Source organism: Manis javanica, chromosome 7 (assembly GCF_040802235.1).
Source record: "Manis javanica isolate MJ-LG chromosome 7, MJ_LKY, whole genome shotgun sequence".
NCBI classification, from domain to species: Eukaryota; Metazoa; Chordata; class Mammalia; order Pholidota; family Manidae; genus Manis; species Manis javanica.
The window spans coordinates 52,211,708-52,230,199 of record NC_133162.1 but is presented as its reverse complement, the minus strand read 5'-3'; the positions used below and the strand labels follow the sequence as shown (position 1 = coordinate 52,230,199).

At 34.7% G+C, this 18,492-nt stretch overlaps 1 protein-coding gene across 2 annotated transcripts in view; it reads left to right on the top strand.

Moving 5' to 3' along the window:
• The window catches only part of REEP3 (receptor accessory protein 3), a 100,012-nt gene that overhangs the window by 46,698 nt on the left and 34,822 nt on the right, over window positions 1-18,492 (top strand). For both annotated transcript variants that reach the window (XM_037003020.2, XM_073240989.1), the window contains exon 2: window positions 1,990-2,062. In XM_037003020.2, the coding sequence (XP_036858915.1) occupies window positions 1,990-2,062 (73 nt within the window). The remainder of the gene's footprint in view (window positions 1-1,989; window positions 2,063-18,492) is intronic.

The following is an 18,492-nucleotide window of genomic DNA, read 5'->3' as shown; positions in this document are numbered from 1 at the left end:
GCATGTCAAAGGGACACAGGAGCTAACTGTAAGACCTCCCAATGTTCAAAGGTTTGAGCAAAAATAGAGTATTGGATTAGAACCCAAACTGCAAAATAAACATATTGATATAAATAAGCCATTGAATAAATGGGGTGAATAGATAAATCTCCCATGCAGAAAAATTCCAAATAACTTATGTAGATACTTCGTCCTCAAGGAGGTGTGAAGCATAATGTTACTCAAGTGTGGCCTGTGCATAGTGACTTTCTTTCAAAGAGTAGAGTGTAGAGCGGTGGTGGGGAGGATAACCTTACAGTGGTAAATCTAACACTGTTTCAGCCTGGTGACCAAGATTAACAGCAACAGTGATAAGCTGTAGAGTATATGTTGATGTTATACATCCTTGATATAATATGGCGAGATGGTACTTCACCCCTGTGGTTTTCCTCCCAAAACCCATACTTACGTCTAATCAGCAGAACATCAGACAAATTCCAGTGGAGAAGACTCCTACAATATATACTTGACCAGTACTTCTCAAAACTGTCAAGGTTATTGCCCAAGGAAAGTCAGAAATTGTTGTAACCAAGAGGAGCTAAAGAGACAAGACAACTAAATATAATGTGTTACTCTGGAAAGGATCCTGGGACAGAAAGAGATTGCTAGGGAAAAGTTAAAAGAAATGTGAATGGAGTATGGACTTTATCTAATCACTGTTGGCACTGTAACAAATACACCATACTAATTCAAGATAATAATAGGGGAAATGTAGGGTATATAGGAACTATCTATACTATCTTCTGGACTTTTCTGTAAAGCTAAAACTATTCTTAAGTGTTCCTTTCAAAAATAGACCACCAAAAGAAGTAGACAAACGGGATGTCAAAAATGCACATTAGACATCTATGAGATTATTAGTTTTCTCCTGTTTAGCTGGCAGACTTTTTTTTATTAAATGATAATATCCAGGATTTCCAACATCAAGGAATGGAAAGTAGAACTACCTCTCTGGAGGGTATTTTAGTAATAGGTAAAAAAATGTGTTACTTTTTGAAACAACATCAGAACCAGGAGGTGAATATCAACGTACACAGAAATGTTGGTTACAGTGCTGTGTGCAACAGCAAAAATCTGGAAACTAACCAAAAGCCTATGAATATTGTTTAAATAAACTATGGGAACCTCAGTGTGGAATACAATGAAGACATTAATACTGTAGAATAATATCTGAGGGCAAAAAATTCCATGTTTTACATGAAAATGACAGTTGGAAACCATGTATACCGTGCCACATCATTTCTGTCTGTCCTTGCATTATATATGTGTTCTTGTGTGTGTGTATGTGTCTCTCTTGGTTCTAGTATTTGGTGAAATAATCTTAACAAATGGCATTCAATTAAGTTCTGTTAGTAATTTCATTATTTTATAACTACCTAAGGAGTGTTAGTTGAATACATATAATAAATATAATCAAGTACGGTTTCACAGCACTGTCATAATTAGAAGCCAGTGCTTCTCAAAATAATGAGGGACCACTTTTTCATTATCACAAACTGTGTTTGTGTGTATATATGTGTTATGTTTATGTTTTAGGTATACTGTACATGGATAAAAAGTAGGATTTGCATGCAATAAAATGTTGCCTGTGGTTATCTCTGACTGGTAGGGTTAACACAATTTTTTGGCAATTTTCTACATTTTCTAAATGTCCAAGTAACCACAAAATAGTTTTTGTGATGAGAAGTTTTTTAATTGCAATTTTTAAAAAAACTTTTTTCCCCTTGAACTGTATGATAGAATACTGAAATCATCTTTTTTATTAAAGAAAGTATTTTTACTTTGCTTTTCTGAGTGTACTTATTTATACACACATTGGCATTCATACAAATTTATTTATACCATCATCTGTTTTCCATGTACCTTCTACTTTTCTATTAGTTGAAATTTTCATGAGTTGTTAAAAGTATTGTTGTGTTTGATTAGTTCTCTCATACTTTTTATTTTTAGGTTGGTGTTTGGAATGCTTTACCCTGCATATTATTCATACAAAGCTGTGAAAACAAAAAATGTGAAGGAATATGTAAGTATGATTTTATGAGTTATTAATTCTACTTTAATTAATACTGCAAATTTTAAAGACTAGAAAAACTAATTTGAGAAACAGGTGGCATAATATTTTGGGCTAAATGTAATAAAAAAATACAAATTTTGTTACTTCACATTTATAACTAATTCTGAATAGAATTCCAAAGTGGAATTTGAAAAATATTCAGTCAGTTGGCATTTAAATAAGTCTGTGATTAGATATAAAGAGACTGGTAGTCACCATGGGGGAATGAGAAGGAAGTGGGAAGTGGAATAGGTAAAGGGGATAAAGAGACACACAAAAAAATTATGATATAAACTAGTCATGGGAATGAAAATACAGCATAGAGAATATAGTCAATAATATTATAATATCTTTCTGTGTTGACAGTAGCTACTTAGAGTGAGCATTTAATAATGTGGATAACTGTTGAATCACTATGTTGTACACCTGAAACCAATATTGTATATCAACTATACTCAATGAATAATCTATTACAAATAAATGAATCTATGATTCCCAAATGGAGTAATTGATCTCTTATTTAGTCTGTAATTTCCAGTATGAGAGGATGGGGGATTGTCTGTTTTTTAGGCTTGTATATTTATAGGTATACTGAGAATCTCTCTCTCTGGCCCTAAACCTTTTCCTTCTTTCATGTTTTGTCACTTTCTAATTGATTTAAATAGGCAGATACCTCATCACTATTGACAATGGCAGTCTTTTTTTCTACTCAGGTCAGACTGTTAGTAATGATCTCTTCAGTCCTAAGTGTTCCTTCTCTTTCAGTTTCCTCTTCCTCATTTTTTTTAACTTCCATTAATTGTTTTTATTTTTTCACTCATTTCTGTAATTTTCCTGATTCCCAACTTTATTCATACTGCTTAATAGTAAATGGCCTTCCCCACGTGTATTTCCTGGCACAGTATACTATTTGTGAAAGAGTGAATTTTCAGAGAGAGCAAGAGCATAACTTTTTAGTTAATCAACAGGCTTATGCAGCCAGCACTGAGAATATTGCACATCAATAACTTTTTTTTAATTGAGGTGATATTCACATACATATAATTAACCATTGCGTACTGAACAATTCAATGGCATTTAGTACATTCAGAATATTGTGCAAATACTACTTCTATATAGTTCCAAAATATTTTCATCACTCCAAAATAAACCATTAAGCAGTTACTCCCCATGCTCCCCTTCTCTCAGGCCCTGGCAACGGCCAATTCTGTTTATATGGATTTACCTATTCTGAATATTTCATATAAAAATGTTTAAAATTCATCCACATTGTAGCATGTATCAGTATTTCATTCCTTTTGGTAGCTAAATGATATTCCATTGTACACTTACACATTTTGTTTCTCCATTCATCCACTAATGGACCTCTGGCTTGTTTCTGTCTTTTGGCTATTATAAATAATAGTACTGTTATGAACACTCAAGTACAAGGATTTGAGAACCTGTTTTCATTTCTTTTGGGTATACAGCTATGGTTCTTTGTAGAGATCTTGGATGGTAAGCTTATCATCCAACTCAAGTGATCAGAGATTACATGAAGATTCTCTATTCTGTTTGTTCAGGTTTTTTTGTCCCCAGGGGTGGTGGGTTCTGAAACCTTTTAACTCAGCCATTCTGTTGCCTTCTTACAGTCATTTTTTTCTCTTTTACATAAAACTTTTGAAGTGGAATACATGCATCAGATAGAATGGTGGACTATATCTAGCAGAGGTAAAGGAATTAGTTGAGCTCTGAAATTTTTCTGTCCTTTTATGTTATATATATTTTACACACACACACACCTACACACCTGTTGGATCTTGGATTGGAGAAATAGTCTTAAGAGATGAAACCACATTAAATCCTAGCACTTTAAAGTAGCTTTATGAGTGGCTTGAAATGATATGTTTTAATATATACTGTAAAAAATTCTTCAAGTATTGCTGTATAGTACTAACATGTTTGTTCTGAGAAAATGAACATTTTTTCTTCTTTTAACAATGCTTAATATACCTGTGGTAAAGGACCAATTTTGGGTTGGTTTGTTTTTAATTGTAATAAATCATAGGCCAATAATCTCATAAAATAAAAAACTTATCAGTAGAAAAATGAAATGAAAACCCAAAAACATAAATACAACCCCAACTTTATTACCAGATTCAGTAGATGTGAAATTGTCAATTTTTATGTTTAAACAAAACAGTAACACTTCACAGACTTTCACTAGTCCATAGACAACACTTCGCCCAACTGTGTAGTATTTTAATTGGGATTCTCTTTTGGAAGATAAAAATAAGAGTTGTTTTTCACTTCCAAACATCATGAAAACATGAGTTGGCAAGGACTTGATAAATGTATTGACCCGTACATTCCTCCTTATTTCATATGGTTATGACACTTATTATACAAGATCTTTTTTCTGAATCTGATTAATGCTACAATTCAAGTACAGGATGATAAGTTTCTCAACCTTTGGCCATTTCACCTATAAAGTATTGGAAGCCCAGGATATTCAGTAACTGATATACCAGTGTTTGTGCTTCTGGTATTCTGTCTTCCCTCCCAGATCTTCATGATTTTTTTGGGGGGGCGGGGAAAGTTAAGTACAAATTGAAAATGAAGTTTAGATGAGAAACTCTAATTATCTGAAGATATTATAAGTGAACACACAACTACCATCCCCTAAAATATAGTAATAAATATAAAGGTATAATAAATTATAGTAAAATAGGCCTGCCATTATGTAGATTAGTGCTAAAAGAGCAGAAAAGATGGTGTCATTTAGGGATTGGCCTAAGAACCATTGTAAAAATATTAGTCCATTTCTTGCTATGCATTAATTTAACTTTGTTAATGTTAAATTTTAAAGACTTAAAAACATAGGTTTGTGTATTTTATTTCCTTAATACAACATTCCAGTTTTTATTACTGGACTATTATATAAACTAGGAATTAACCCTGAAATTTTAATTCTGCTTCATAAATTAAAGATAATTTAACCTATGAAAGGGAATCCATTAACATTCTTATTCAAACTGATATAAGAACTATAAAACTTGATATATATTGATACACATATATGTACTTACCCATGTATATGTGCATATTTAGGTATATTCTTCACATATGCCTTGCACAGTTGTTTTTAGAGAATAACTTAACAAAGTAGGAAATATATGTATATAGTTTTGCTATAGTACTGTGACTTTGAAAAAAGTTTTCTTAACCAGCCTTTTAGGAATATCAGAATAATGAGTAATTGAAGAGAAGTTAGAGAAGTAGAAAGGCAGGTAGCAGGAGTTGGTTTGGTAATTACATGGTAATCAACTCTACTTCACAAATAGCATGAGAGCTAAAAATAATAGTCAAGCAAGGAAATAAGGCTGGATATCTGCCTGTATAAGGAAATATGGTAGAACTCTATAAAGACCTCCTGGGGACCAAGCTGTCAACCATCAAAGCTGCTATAGAAAGTCTAAGCTGAAATAACATTAGAATACTGACATCTCACATTTATGTGATTTCCTACCAATTTTGAAATACTTTTATATTTTATTGTTTCCAATCACTGCAGTAACAAGTTACCACACAGTTATTAACCTAAACCAACACAAACTTATTCTCTTACCATCCCAGAGTCAGAAATCTGAGATGGATCCAAAGGGCTGCATTCCTTCTGGAGACTCTAGGCGAAAATCTGTTTCCTCACCTCTCCTAGTCTCTACAGGCTGCCGCCATTCCTTAGCATATAGCTCTATTCCTCCATCTTCAAAGCTAGAAATGTTGAGCTGAGATATTCTCACACCATCATCTCTCTGGTTCTCCATCTAACTCCCTCTTCCTCTTACAAGGACTCTGTGATGACATTGGGCCCACCTGAGTAAACCAGGATTCCCTCCCCATCTCAAAGTCAGCTGATTAGCAACCTGAATTCCATCTGCAACCTGATTTCTCCTTTACCATGTCACTGAATATATTCAGAGACTCCAGGAGTTAGGAAAGGGACATCTTTAGAGAAGGAGAACCTTATTCTGCATACCACAATATCTCACTGGTCCTCACTACAGCACTATAAAGTAGGTGGGGAAAATATTTCAGTATTACAGTCTCAGAGAAGTGAATTAACTTCCTTAGGGTCACATGGATAATTAAGATAGGAATGATACCAGATTGGATATTTTCTACTCCTAATACTTTTTCTTTCTCATCTACTATGCTACTTTTAGAAAAGGAGATAAGAAATCATAGCTTCATGAAAAAGTTGAAACAGCTTTCACAAACAGCTAGTGAATATGCTTCTGATTAATTCAAGGTAGACCTTCAGGGACTACAGTTACATAATGATTCAGAAGATATCCCCCAGGAAGGACAGTGAGGCAGCTTAGCCAGTACTAGAGCAGGACCCATAAGCATCTAAATCAACTGATCAAAATGGCTGAAGATGAAATTAGAAGTTTTTCAAAGTCATGTAAAGTCTTAGCAGTTTTTTAGGTATTTTCAAGCTAAATTTACTTGTGACAAAATTTTTGATGATTTTCTTGCTGAGTCTCATTTTAGGATGACCTAAACATCATCATCCAGTTTAACCTCTGATTATAACAATTTTGTCAGAACTCTGTTTTCATGAAGTTTTCCTGTATAGTGATCCCATCCAAATTTGCTCTTTTGCCTCTGGTATTTTCTTAGTAAAATTAAACTTCTTTAAATTTCCCTGTTATATTTTTAATAGCATTTTATACTACCTGATAATACTTAATTTGTATATGTGTTTCTCTTCCCCACCAGAGTAAGGTACCGAGTTTTGTTAATTTATTAATTGTTACATTCCTGTATCTGGAATAGTATGTGGTATGTAGTAGGTGTTCTTCAATGTCTTTTATCTAATGAGTGAATGAAGAGTGTGTACATTCTTAAGTTGGTTGATCTAGTTTCTCAGCTTTGATTCTGCTGGGTTGAAGTGTATACTGTCCAGTTCTGACTTATCCAAAGCCCAGTTTCTTTGTAGTATTTGATTATTACCTAAATTCCACTGATACCTACTTCAAAATAGTTTTCAGAAGGGAAACATTTTGATTAATTTACTTCTTCCCATCCTAACTACCACCATTCTCCTTAAGCCTGCAAATAATAGATTGCACCTGATAAAACAGATGTGGTGCTCAAAATCCAAACAAATGGAAAGTGCTGTGTATTTTGGCAACCATCCTTTCTTCCTTTGCCTATTTTTAAAACAGAGCTTTCCTAGGATATAATTTCCTGTGTAGTGTGACTGATATGGCCTACTTAAAGTCTTTCAGCCTTGCAGTAAGTGAAATGTAAACTTACTGAAGAATTAGGTTTTGCAAATTTTTTCAAGCTTATACCATCTCATGACTACTTATGAGTTGCATGTAATTGCTGTTGCTTTTCTAGGAAACCATGTTCTCATTCTAAGAATGTTGGAGAAAGTGGCAATGAAAAGACTGGCTGACAGCACTTAAAAATCAAAACCAGCATTTGGTCCGAAATTTACTGTGAGCAAAAACAAAGAAGAGGGAAAACTCTGGGAGACTACCCTTTTAAAGGCCTAGAAATGGCCCTCTAAAACCCTGTTGACTTTGAAAGTGACCTAATTTTTTACTGAATATTTGATAATATTAAAATGAAAAAATATACCACATACTAGTTGTACAGTTCTTGTCAACTGGTAAAATCTGAAGCTGTCTACTGCTTTTAGGGTGAAGGAGAAGGGGGAAAAAATACTGAAGAACTTTATTGTCAAGAAGTGTTCCCCAGGCAAGGCATCTTTTCGTATTCTGCATTAAAAAATACTCATTTGACTGAAGGGTTTTAATTTGGGAAGTATAAAGTTTAACCCACTAAGGTGGGATTTTTTGAAAATAAGTTTTGTCAAGCCACCTACTTATCTATTTTCTATTCTGATCTTTTAATTTAGTTTTTATTTTACTAAAGCTGTATTTTTTATAAATTTATAAATAAGTACAAGCAATCTTCCAAGGCTTATTATGAAACAACAGTTCCCCACCCTCCCCATCCTATTTCTAACACTTTAGCGACAACTACTCTCAAATTTTTATCAGAATCCTTTTTTATTTCCATATCTAAATAACATGCTTATATTGCTATTTTTTAATTTTTCAGATGCGTATCATCAGTTGATATCCTTCTACTAGAGATGATTAATAGTAGTTACCCAGTGTCACTGTACATATACATATTTCACCATCCCTATAGCCTCTGAGTCATTATAGTGTAATTTGGGTTGGATCAGTGTCTTTGCCTGAGGGTTTCAGCCCCGGGCAAGTTCACTCTGGATTTGGTGAGACCGAGAAATGACAACAGAATGTTCTTGGGGTAAAAGGGTTTATATCCAGCTTTATTCTCACCATGGTAGGTTAAGCACTAGAATCACATCTGCATCCAACAGACTGCAGGTCTGTAATCCTCCTCGTCTCTGCCTCCACCCAGAGAACTAGGCAGAGCTCTCTATATAGTGACTCAGTCAGTAATAGCTCATTGCCTGTGAGTATGGAAGCAGTAGCCTAACAGGTCGATTTCATCATCAGGTCATTCAAGTTCAGGTGAGGACCCTGGCCATAGGAACTTCTAGTTTCCCCACAGTCAGTTATTCAATATTTGCATTATTTAGGTAAAGTTAGAAACAAGCAATAGTATTTAAAGAACACAGCATCTAGAACCAGGCTGCCTGGGTTACCATCCCAGCCCTATCCATTACTAGCTTTATCTTTGAACAAGTTATTTGACCTGTGCCTCAATTTCCTTATCTGTAAAATGAGAACAATAGTACTTACCTCCTCAGGTGGTTGCGAGGGTATAATGGATATAAAGCATTTGAATCTGTATATGATATATAACAGTACTTGTTATATGATATTTTTCATTATGTAAACACGGTTTGCAACTGATCTCTGTAGTATCCTAGCATTATCATTCCTTTCCTGAGCAAGTTTGTTTCCCTGGTGTTATCATTATCTTGTGTTTGTTTTCTTTTTGCTTTTCTCACATATTTGTATTTTCTGTTCTTATTGCAAATTTAGACGCAAAATCTGCTGCAGTTATGTGAATTTCTTCTTAGTGCATTCTCATCCATTAGATACTCTGGACTGGCTCTTGTTTTACATCCTCAAATTTCTTAATCTCCTGTCTTCTCCTTTCTCATTTCACTTCATTTCAATTAAATGCATCCTTTCTGAGAAGGTTATATGAGAGGTAAATGTTTTGAGATGCTAGTTGGAAATTTCTTTTAGAATTTTGAAGGCATTTCTCCTTTGTATTTTAGCTTCTTGAGTTGCTATGGAGAAGTCTGAAGCCATTCTGATTCTTACCTGCTGTGGGATCTTTTCTTTGTCCCCGTTGTTTGAAAATTGCATGATGATGTACCTTCCTGTCATTTAAAAATTTCATGATGATATGCCTTGATATGAGTCAATTATGCTAAGCCCTTAGGAGTCCCTTTTAATCTGGGAATCCTTTATTCTTCAGCTGTGGGAAGTTTGGTTAGATTATTTCTTTAAAGGTTTTCTCCACTCCATTTTCACTATTTATTCTATATGGCATTCCTTTTATTCAGCTATAAAGCCATTTGTACTGTTTCTCTAATTTTCTGATCATTTTTCTTCTCTTCCCCATCTCTTTTTCTTTTTACCTATTTTATGAGGAGTTTCTCGATTTTATCTTCTAACTCTTCAGTGAATCTTTTAATTTATTCTCCCCTTGTGCTTAATTTCTAAGAGCTCTTTATATTCTCTGAATGTTCCTTTTTCTATAGTATACTATTGTTATTTTGCTTAAAATATCTTCCCTTTTGTCTGAGGATAATTGACAATTTTTTAGACATGTTCTTTTTTCTACATAGTTCCTCTTTACTTTGAATTTTGTTTTTCTGTTTGTTTTTAACCTCTCTTTTTCCTGTATTTACTCAGTGCTGGGTGATCATTGGTTCATGGCTCACATTTGAATATTGTAATGAAAAGCTGATTGGAAGTCCTTTACCTGCTAAGAGGCTTGCTTCACTGTAGGGTGATCTGACTAGGCAATTGTATTAATTCCTAGGGCTGCCAGAAGGAAATACCCCAAAATGAGTGGCTTAAAACAACAGAAATTTTCTGTCTCAAAGTTCTGGAGGCTTGAAGTATATAGACAAGATGTCGACAGGGCCACCACCCCTCTGAAGCCTGTTGAGGAGAATCCTTTCTTGCCTATTTCAAGCTTTCAGTGGTGGCCAGCAGTCCTTGGTGGTCCTACCTTTCAGCTGCAATAGTTTAGTCTATGCCTCTCTTGTCATATGGTATTCGCTGTATCTCTGAGTCTCTTCTCTCTTCTTTTAAGAATACCAGTCACCTGTTGTACCCCAGTTTGATCTCATCTTAACTGATTCCACCTGCAGTGACCCCATTTCCAAATGAAGTCCCATTTTGAAGTACAGGGGTTAGACCTTTGTATTAGTCTGCTCGGGTTACCATAGCAAAATACCACACACTGAGTAGCTTAAACAATGCCGATTTATTTCCTCACAGTTCTGTAGGCTGGGAGTCCAGGGTTCAGGTGCACTCAGGGCTGGTTTTGGGCAGGGCTTCCTCCTGGCTTATAGATGGCCACCTTCTCACACAGCTTTTTCTCCATGCATGTGTGGAAAGAGATCTCCGGTATCTTTTCCTCTTCTTACAAGGAAACAACTTCTTATAAGGACATAGCAGTTCTATCGAATTACAGCTCCCTTATGACCTCATTTAATTTCCTTAGAGGCCACATCTCCAATGCAGTCACCTTGGGTTTAGAGCTTCAACATATGAATTCTGGGAATCAAAATTCAGTCTATAATAGACTTCAACCTATCATTCTGGGGAACAAAATTCAACCCATAACAATCATTTCCTTGAAAAATTATCAATGTCTCTGTCTTTAGGTATTTTTCTCTTGTGCCAGTCAGATTCTTCAGCAGAGACTCTTCTGTTCTGAAAGGCACTTGGTTGCTAGCTTTCTCATGGGAGAATAAAGGTAGGGGCTCAGTACTCAATTTATGAATTTACTTAACAGTGTGCCAGAGGTTTGCAAATCCATAGTCCCTCTGATTCACCCTTCCCAGAGAATGAGCTTGGGTTATGCTGGAGGTAAGAGGAGCACCCCAGCCTCCTAAAGTGGAAGGGTCTGTGGGCCCACCTTCTCCTAAGCAGACTTACAGCCATTCTTCCTATCTTTGGTATTTTGGGCCAAGAATTATGCCACCAACTCTTCTGCCTTTTGGGGGTCTCAGTGTAAAGTTGGATTGTTTCTCAGTTTTTCTCACTGTCAGTTTAATATTCAGTTTTTTCAGGTCTCTTAAGTCAGTTACTACTCATCCATTTCTTTCCTAGCTCTAAAATATTTGATGCTATCTTCTGTTCTTTATTCTTCTAGATGTATCTCTTTAAAAAAAATCATCCTTACTGTTTTAATGAGATTTGTTGGGGAGGGATATTGTATATATTCAGTCTACCATCTTTACCCATATTTTCAAACTGACTTTGTGAGTGAAATACTTGTTGAATTATACTGTAATGTCAAATAAGATGTATATTGTCATCAACATTGGTCTTGATAAGTTTAAAGTAGTAATACATACCATTTTTTTCAATTCTTGACATTTTAAAATTTAATTTTAGCTGACATACAATGAATAGATGTGTATCTTGCCTTGAGTTATAATTGTAAGATTAGTTTTTATAACTAAAATCATATTTTTCACTTGGGACAGTTAAATAACTCACTTGGGACAGTTCATTACCTTTTAATGAGTAAATCTACTTAATTTACTTAGTGTGAAGTAGGTGATGAGTGTTCTTTATAAACTTAATTTTTGATGTGTCAGGTTTACTTATTTTATATTATTTATATATATCAGTATGTAACTCCACTGCTGAAGAAATTGATGCTGTCTTAACATACTCTTCCTTTAGTTACCTAAAAACAATTTCTTCATGATCATCACGGTGTCATTACAATGGATCCACTTAGGAAACAGTTCTCTGAATGAAATTTTAAATGAATGTCTAACACAGTTCCTTCTAAAATTTTAGAATGTAAATTAGAGTACCCCTTGACCATTATGAAGTAAATTGAAATCATTTCCACAATTTTCATGCTAAGCTAAAACTAGCCAACCGCAGTTGTCTTGTCTTTTTCTAGCTTCGAATGCAAAGAAAAAAATTCTCACAGTGACATTTAAACCTAAGAGGCTAACTCAGGCTTTTGCTACTATCTAGGAAGAATTCTAGCAACTGTAGTGCCAGTGGAAATAGACTTTTTAAAAACAGGGAAACCATTGTTTCTATTAAAGGAAATGTTAAGTAGTAAATTGGAGGGAGGCCTAGCCACCTCCACCCTAACCCCTAGTGATGGAACAACTTAAAATCATAAACACTACAGTAACTGAAAAACTGAGCTGCCACCGCCCTAACTGCAGAGAGAACTGTGTTCAGAGGCAGCCACTGTTCTGCCTCCCCCGGATCTGTCAGAAACCATGACCTCATTACTGTGAAGGTAATCCCCAATAAGATCCAGAAGGGAGAAATAATAATTGAGTGCAAGAGAAAATCAAAAGTGTAGTACTAGAAAAATTCAAAAATAAAGTGACAGTAATGACATACTACAATTTATATTCTTGAATACAATAGCTTTAAAGGCCTGTATTTTGAGAAGGAAGAAAACTAAAACATTATACACACACAAAACAAGAAAAATATCACAATGAAAACAATTTTCAAAACAGTAGGATAAATAAAGCAATAAAAGAATTAAGTAAAAATGAAAACAAAATGAGAGAATTAAAGCATGTGAGTCATTCCCTTGATTAAGTCTAACAAGATAAATACTTAAAATAGTTAAGATAGGGGAAAGAGTAGAAAAAGGATTTGACAAAACGAGAAACAAGAAGAGTTAAGCAAGCAATGATAGACTTAAGTGACAGAAAATATTAAACTACCTAAAATTTTTTATTAAAAAATGGAATGTTTTCTAATAATACACCTGATCTTTTTTCCTTTTCACCTAAGCTTCCATTACTTATGCAGAGATATTTCCTCTTTTACACAATCCCAGAATTAGCTTTAGAATGTTCAGATATGTATATCACCTTTCCATTAAGCAATTTTGGGAATATAGTCCTTTACCAACTACAGCTGTAATAATCAAATTGTCAGCCAGATTGCCATGACACTGTGAAAGGTCCTCCCAAAAATATAAAAGCTAGAGCCGTTCCTGAAGCTTTTAGCTAAGTAAGAAAAATAAAATATTTCCCCAAAACCTCATGTAATTTTAAAAGTTCACGAGAGATTTTACTTCATAAATGTAGTAAAAATGAAAAAGATGAAGCTCTTTTGAAAAACTGTAAGAAATTTATAATATATTGAATATTACACAAATTTATGAAATTTTGTCTCTCTTGGCTACCAGAAGAAATATGGCCTAATTTCTTTTTTTTTTTAACTGCGGATTCAAACACAGGCAAAATGGAAAAATATTCAAAAGGCTTTGAAAAGTCACAGAAATAGATTAAGTGGCATAGTTTCATTTTAAAATAACAGTGTTAACTTTCAAAGGTTTCCAACAGGCATCTTTTAAATGATAATGTAACGCTTTAGTTTTATTATGTTACGTCCCTCTTAAGAAGATTGTCAAAATAATTATTGGAGCCAACTGGAGAAGTTTTTGCCACTAACATAGTGTTTGAATATAATTTCAGACTACTAAATAAACATTCTTACCTTCTGTCTGTATGAAGCAGATTTAGATTTACTCTTAGGGAAAAGAATCTAAGGGTACTCCTTTCTTGGGAAGAAAGGAAGTTGCCACTTAGTGTTCAGTGTCCAGGTTAACTCTAGGTGCTTGGTATGGGTAGACATCAGGGAGGTTATTCATGGGACTTCTGGGTAGAAGAGCCTGTGGGCTGCCCATCCTTGCTCAAAGCTTTTGTCTGTTCAATTCATAGCCATAAACAGTGTCCCTGAGAGGTGGGCTAAAGTCCCTGCCCCTTCATTTTTTGAGCTTTTTGGTTTGTTCGTTTTTTGAATGATGTGCCAAAACACAGTTATGAAATCAAGAGTACATTTTTAACTGTTTGCATTGAACAAATTATCACAAAACTGAGTTCACCATCTTTTCTCCAAATCCAAGACTCTCTTAAGTTCTCTTTATGAACAATACCACTTTGCTCTAGGTGATACTGTCAAAACATTACAGAGCTGCTGTGCTTTTCAAACTTAAAGGAGCATATGAATCCCCCTGGGATCTTGCAGAAATGCAAGCTCTGATTTAGTAGGTCTGGCCTGGACTTGAGATTCTGCATGTCCATCAGGTTCCCAGGTGAGGATGCTTGTCTATAGGCCACAGTTCTCACAGCAAGAAGTTTGCACACGTTCTGTACTCTGGGTACACATTACAAACACTCATGGAGCTTGCCTTTTAAACACCCACCTGCCTTCTTTCTACACATTATAATGGTGGGAACTAGAAATCTATAGAATTTTTTTTTCATTTCCAAGTAATTCTTATTCACAACCAAGTTGAAAATCATTGATTCAGAGGTATCTTATTTCATTGTGAAAAGTGAATGATTACCACACTGTGCTTTTTTATTATACGTTTATGTATGCAGATGGGCACTAAAATGACAAATAGCGTGTTTTAGAATCATCTGGATGTAAATGGACTGATTAACAACTTAGAATATCTTATACAAAAACATTTCAACAAAAGTAACCACATGCTACAATTAGGAGTAAGGGCATTCAGTTGGACTTTCTCCTAGGTCCCACATTGTAGGGCTGGGTATACACAAAATTTCTACATTGGCAAGTTTCCCTTTAGAATCATCCATCTTTCTTTCTACACCTTTCCCACCCTCTTTGTTCTTCCCGCTGCATTGACCCAGGGCCTTCAGGCTGTCCTGTACCCTGGCACTCGGCCAGCTCTCCCTTACCCCAGGTATCCAGTGCTATATTACTTGCCTCTCTCTCCAATCACCCAGGTATGAACCTCAGTTCTCTGTATGAGGTTGATTGTACATGCTTTTGAAGGGAAGTAATGTGATAACATAGGTTCGTTTTCAATCGTGGCAGAAATTTTGTTCTTCCTGGAGTTATTTTCCTACCATTTTTTGCTTTTGAGAACAGTGTGTTTTCACATATGGTACAAAGGCTGGTTCTTAATGTTGGAATGATTATTGTATGTTTAAAGAATGCTACCAAGCCTATAATAAAAAAAGTTACAGCTTATATATAGAAAGTGTTATCTTATTAAAGAATGAAGTTTTCATTTACTGCATTAGTCAGTCTTGCCAGCACCTGGAGAAAGGAACATACCTTTTAGTGGTAAGGTTAATTCGCTGTGGAAATAACAAGATGGAATTGACTATGTGAAGACAGATGAGGAACTGAAAGACGTAGATGCCTAAGAAGTGATTCCAGCCCTTGGGAATGCCTCAAGCTGGAAACATAGTGGGCCAAAACTTGGGAACACTAAGGGAAAGAAGAAGGTAGGATGACAAGTTAGTATGGAGACTTGGATGACCACTAGCATGGCAATATGTCCCAATTTACTCTTATCTGGATAGGCTCTTTGCCATGATGAATCCCAAGAGATTCTGTGTGCTACTATTATAAAGGAACTGTGTCTCTTACAAATATTTATTATCCCAAAGAAATCAATAGGACTTTAAACAATTTAAAAAGTGAAGTGTCCATTCTCAGCCAGTGTGGATGGTGAGAGTTATTTAGGACTGAGAGGTCATTCCATTCTAAATTCTGCTCCTCTGGACAGTTGTGAGAGAAACTCCCATAAGCAGTTTCTGCTTTTTGCATTTTCTATTCAATGCCCCTTTTAAATATCATCTGGTTTTTAAATACCTTTGCACTTTTTCCTTCTTTCAAGTTCCTCAAACCGCTAAGGTCAGGGATGAGATACATGGGGTTTCTGGATTCATACGTACTCAGGAAAACGAAGGCAAAAATGTGACAGAGATGTCCACATGCCCCACTTTAATTTATTTTAACAACAGATACATCTATATGATACAAGATTTTCTCCTTAAGAACTACAGGATTATTCTGTGTGGTCTTTGATGGTGATACCCATAAACAGCAGGGTAACCCACTTTGCTGTTTGTTCAGCATCTGGAAGTCTGACTTCCAAACATCAGAGTCCTGGAGTACTGTAGAAAGTTAAGACATTCTTAAATGGGGCAGTGGGGGAAGATACAACCCAAGGTTGAGGAAGACCAAATCACCACTAGCCTAACATTCACCCCCAACACATGCCACATTAAAAAAAAAAAAACTATTTCCATCTATGGTCTCTATTCATTTGGACTGAACTTCAACTAGCTTACTTTCAAGCATGTTTCTACCTTGGCACAGTTCTGGGGAAAATCCCGTAACTGAGCCATCTGGGTTGGATAAAAGAGGGAGTTTTTCTATTTGATTTCTCACATTTTGTTCCTTTATGTTTTTAGTGTGGAAAAAACCATTATGAAGTAACCAAATTATTGCATAATGTTAATGAAACAGGACAAATCTTTTCAACTCTATACTATTTCTAAAGAATTCTATATTAGAAGGTCTCTCTGTTGTCTTTGAAATGTGGTGTAGAAAGAACGTTTTGGGTAAGTTGACTTGATAGAATAACTAATAATGGTCAGAAAATAAAGTTCTCTTTGGGTGGTCTGAAATTCAGCAGTGTTTATTGCCTTTCAGACTCAGCAAAGGTTTTTTTTTTCCAGTGAATCTCATTTCAGCATTTTATGCTCTGAACTTACTTAGTATGGTTGTAATTGAAATCATTAGGCATACGGAACTTCTCCTTTTTTTCTTAAGGACCAGCATTAATTGTTTATGATTCAAAGGACCTGCAATTAAGAGATGTTGGAAAGTTGTTTAATCTCTGATAACTGTGAAAACAACTTTGACAAAACATACTGTTTTGTATGTTTTAACTGCTCTTGGCAGTCCAGAGTTGCTTGTTTGAATCTTGCATCAATTCAGACCTTAAAATTAAGAAACTTAAATAAAAGCCTTCCTCTGGGCTTGCTTTACCAGGCACAAGGTAAACAAGATGATGAGCAAGACATTTTTGGTCCTTATTTGTTGTTATAGTCAAACAGCAGAGGCAGCTGTTAAACAAACAATTACACAGATATGCTATAAAGGAAAATTCTGGTATACAAAGATTATTATATAACCTGTGTTGAGATGCGGATAGTTAAGGAAGCCTTTCCTTTGGAAGTGAAGAACTTTCATACATACATGACAAATAAATCATATATAATACAATGTATAACAAAGTGTTAGTAGTAATTTTTTGCATCAGACATTGTGCTGGGAATCACTATGCCTATATTTTTATGTCTTTTACTAATCCCTCCCATGAAAGCTTCTTGGGGGTAGGAACACCTTAACATCAGGATTTATGACTATTTCCTGTCAAAGGGCTTTGTTTATAATAGGCCCTAAAAAATCTTTAGCAAATTAATATATTATAATTTTTCTTTTCATCATGCAAGTATAATTTAGTGGTTACATTATTTAACATACAATATTGTTAATATAATTGCTGTTATGATATCACACCAGTCATAGCATAGAAATAAGAATAAGTTATATAAAGATATAACTTAAGAAAAATACTTTTTAACTAATATGGCACTACTGCTCTTAGCCATGACTTATTAATCCATAGCAACCTGCCTTTCACCAGAGCATGATATTCCCCCTAGGTATTTGGAGCCTGTGCATTGCTCTTAATTTCCGTAATGTAAATCATGAGGATTCTTTTATAGTTGTAGTTCACTTTTTATTTGCCTTATTTGGGGATCTAAATCAATTTCTTTAAAAAAGTGTCTAAGAATGCAAATCATAAAAAGTTTAAGAATGTAAATCATGTTGAAAAGTATTAAAAGATCATGAAATGAGGCTTACTTTTCTTTTGGCATCAAGGGTAGGCAAATGCATACCTATTAAATGGAGCATGATCTTTTGATAGTAAATTTAGCCTATGGGTATGTTCATTTTACAGTATTCACTCAGTCTTAAAATATTCTCTCATTCTTTTGAGAGAGTAAAGCTAAGGACACATCACATGACTGACTGGGCTTCTGAAATGCTAGGACTTTATAAAAGCCTTGTGGATTTTGAGTAATAATAAAGCAAGTACTGTCTTGTTAAACAAGGGAATCTGATCCATACACTATATAAACCAGAATGTAATTTTAGTTGCTCTGGTTTTATACCACAGGTGACTCCATAATCTTCAAAAGAATTTGCCTAATTATAGGAATGTATTTTCTTGGAAAATAATTCATTTTGATATTTAAATGATATTAAGATTCCATTTGAAGTCTCTTTTATTTATAAATATTATATTTTAAATTA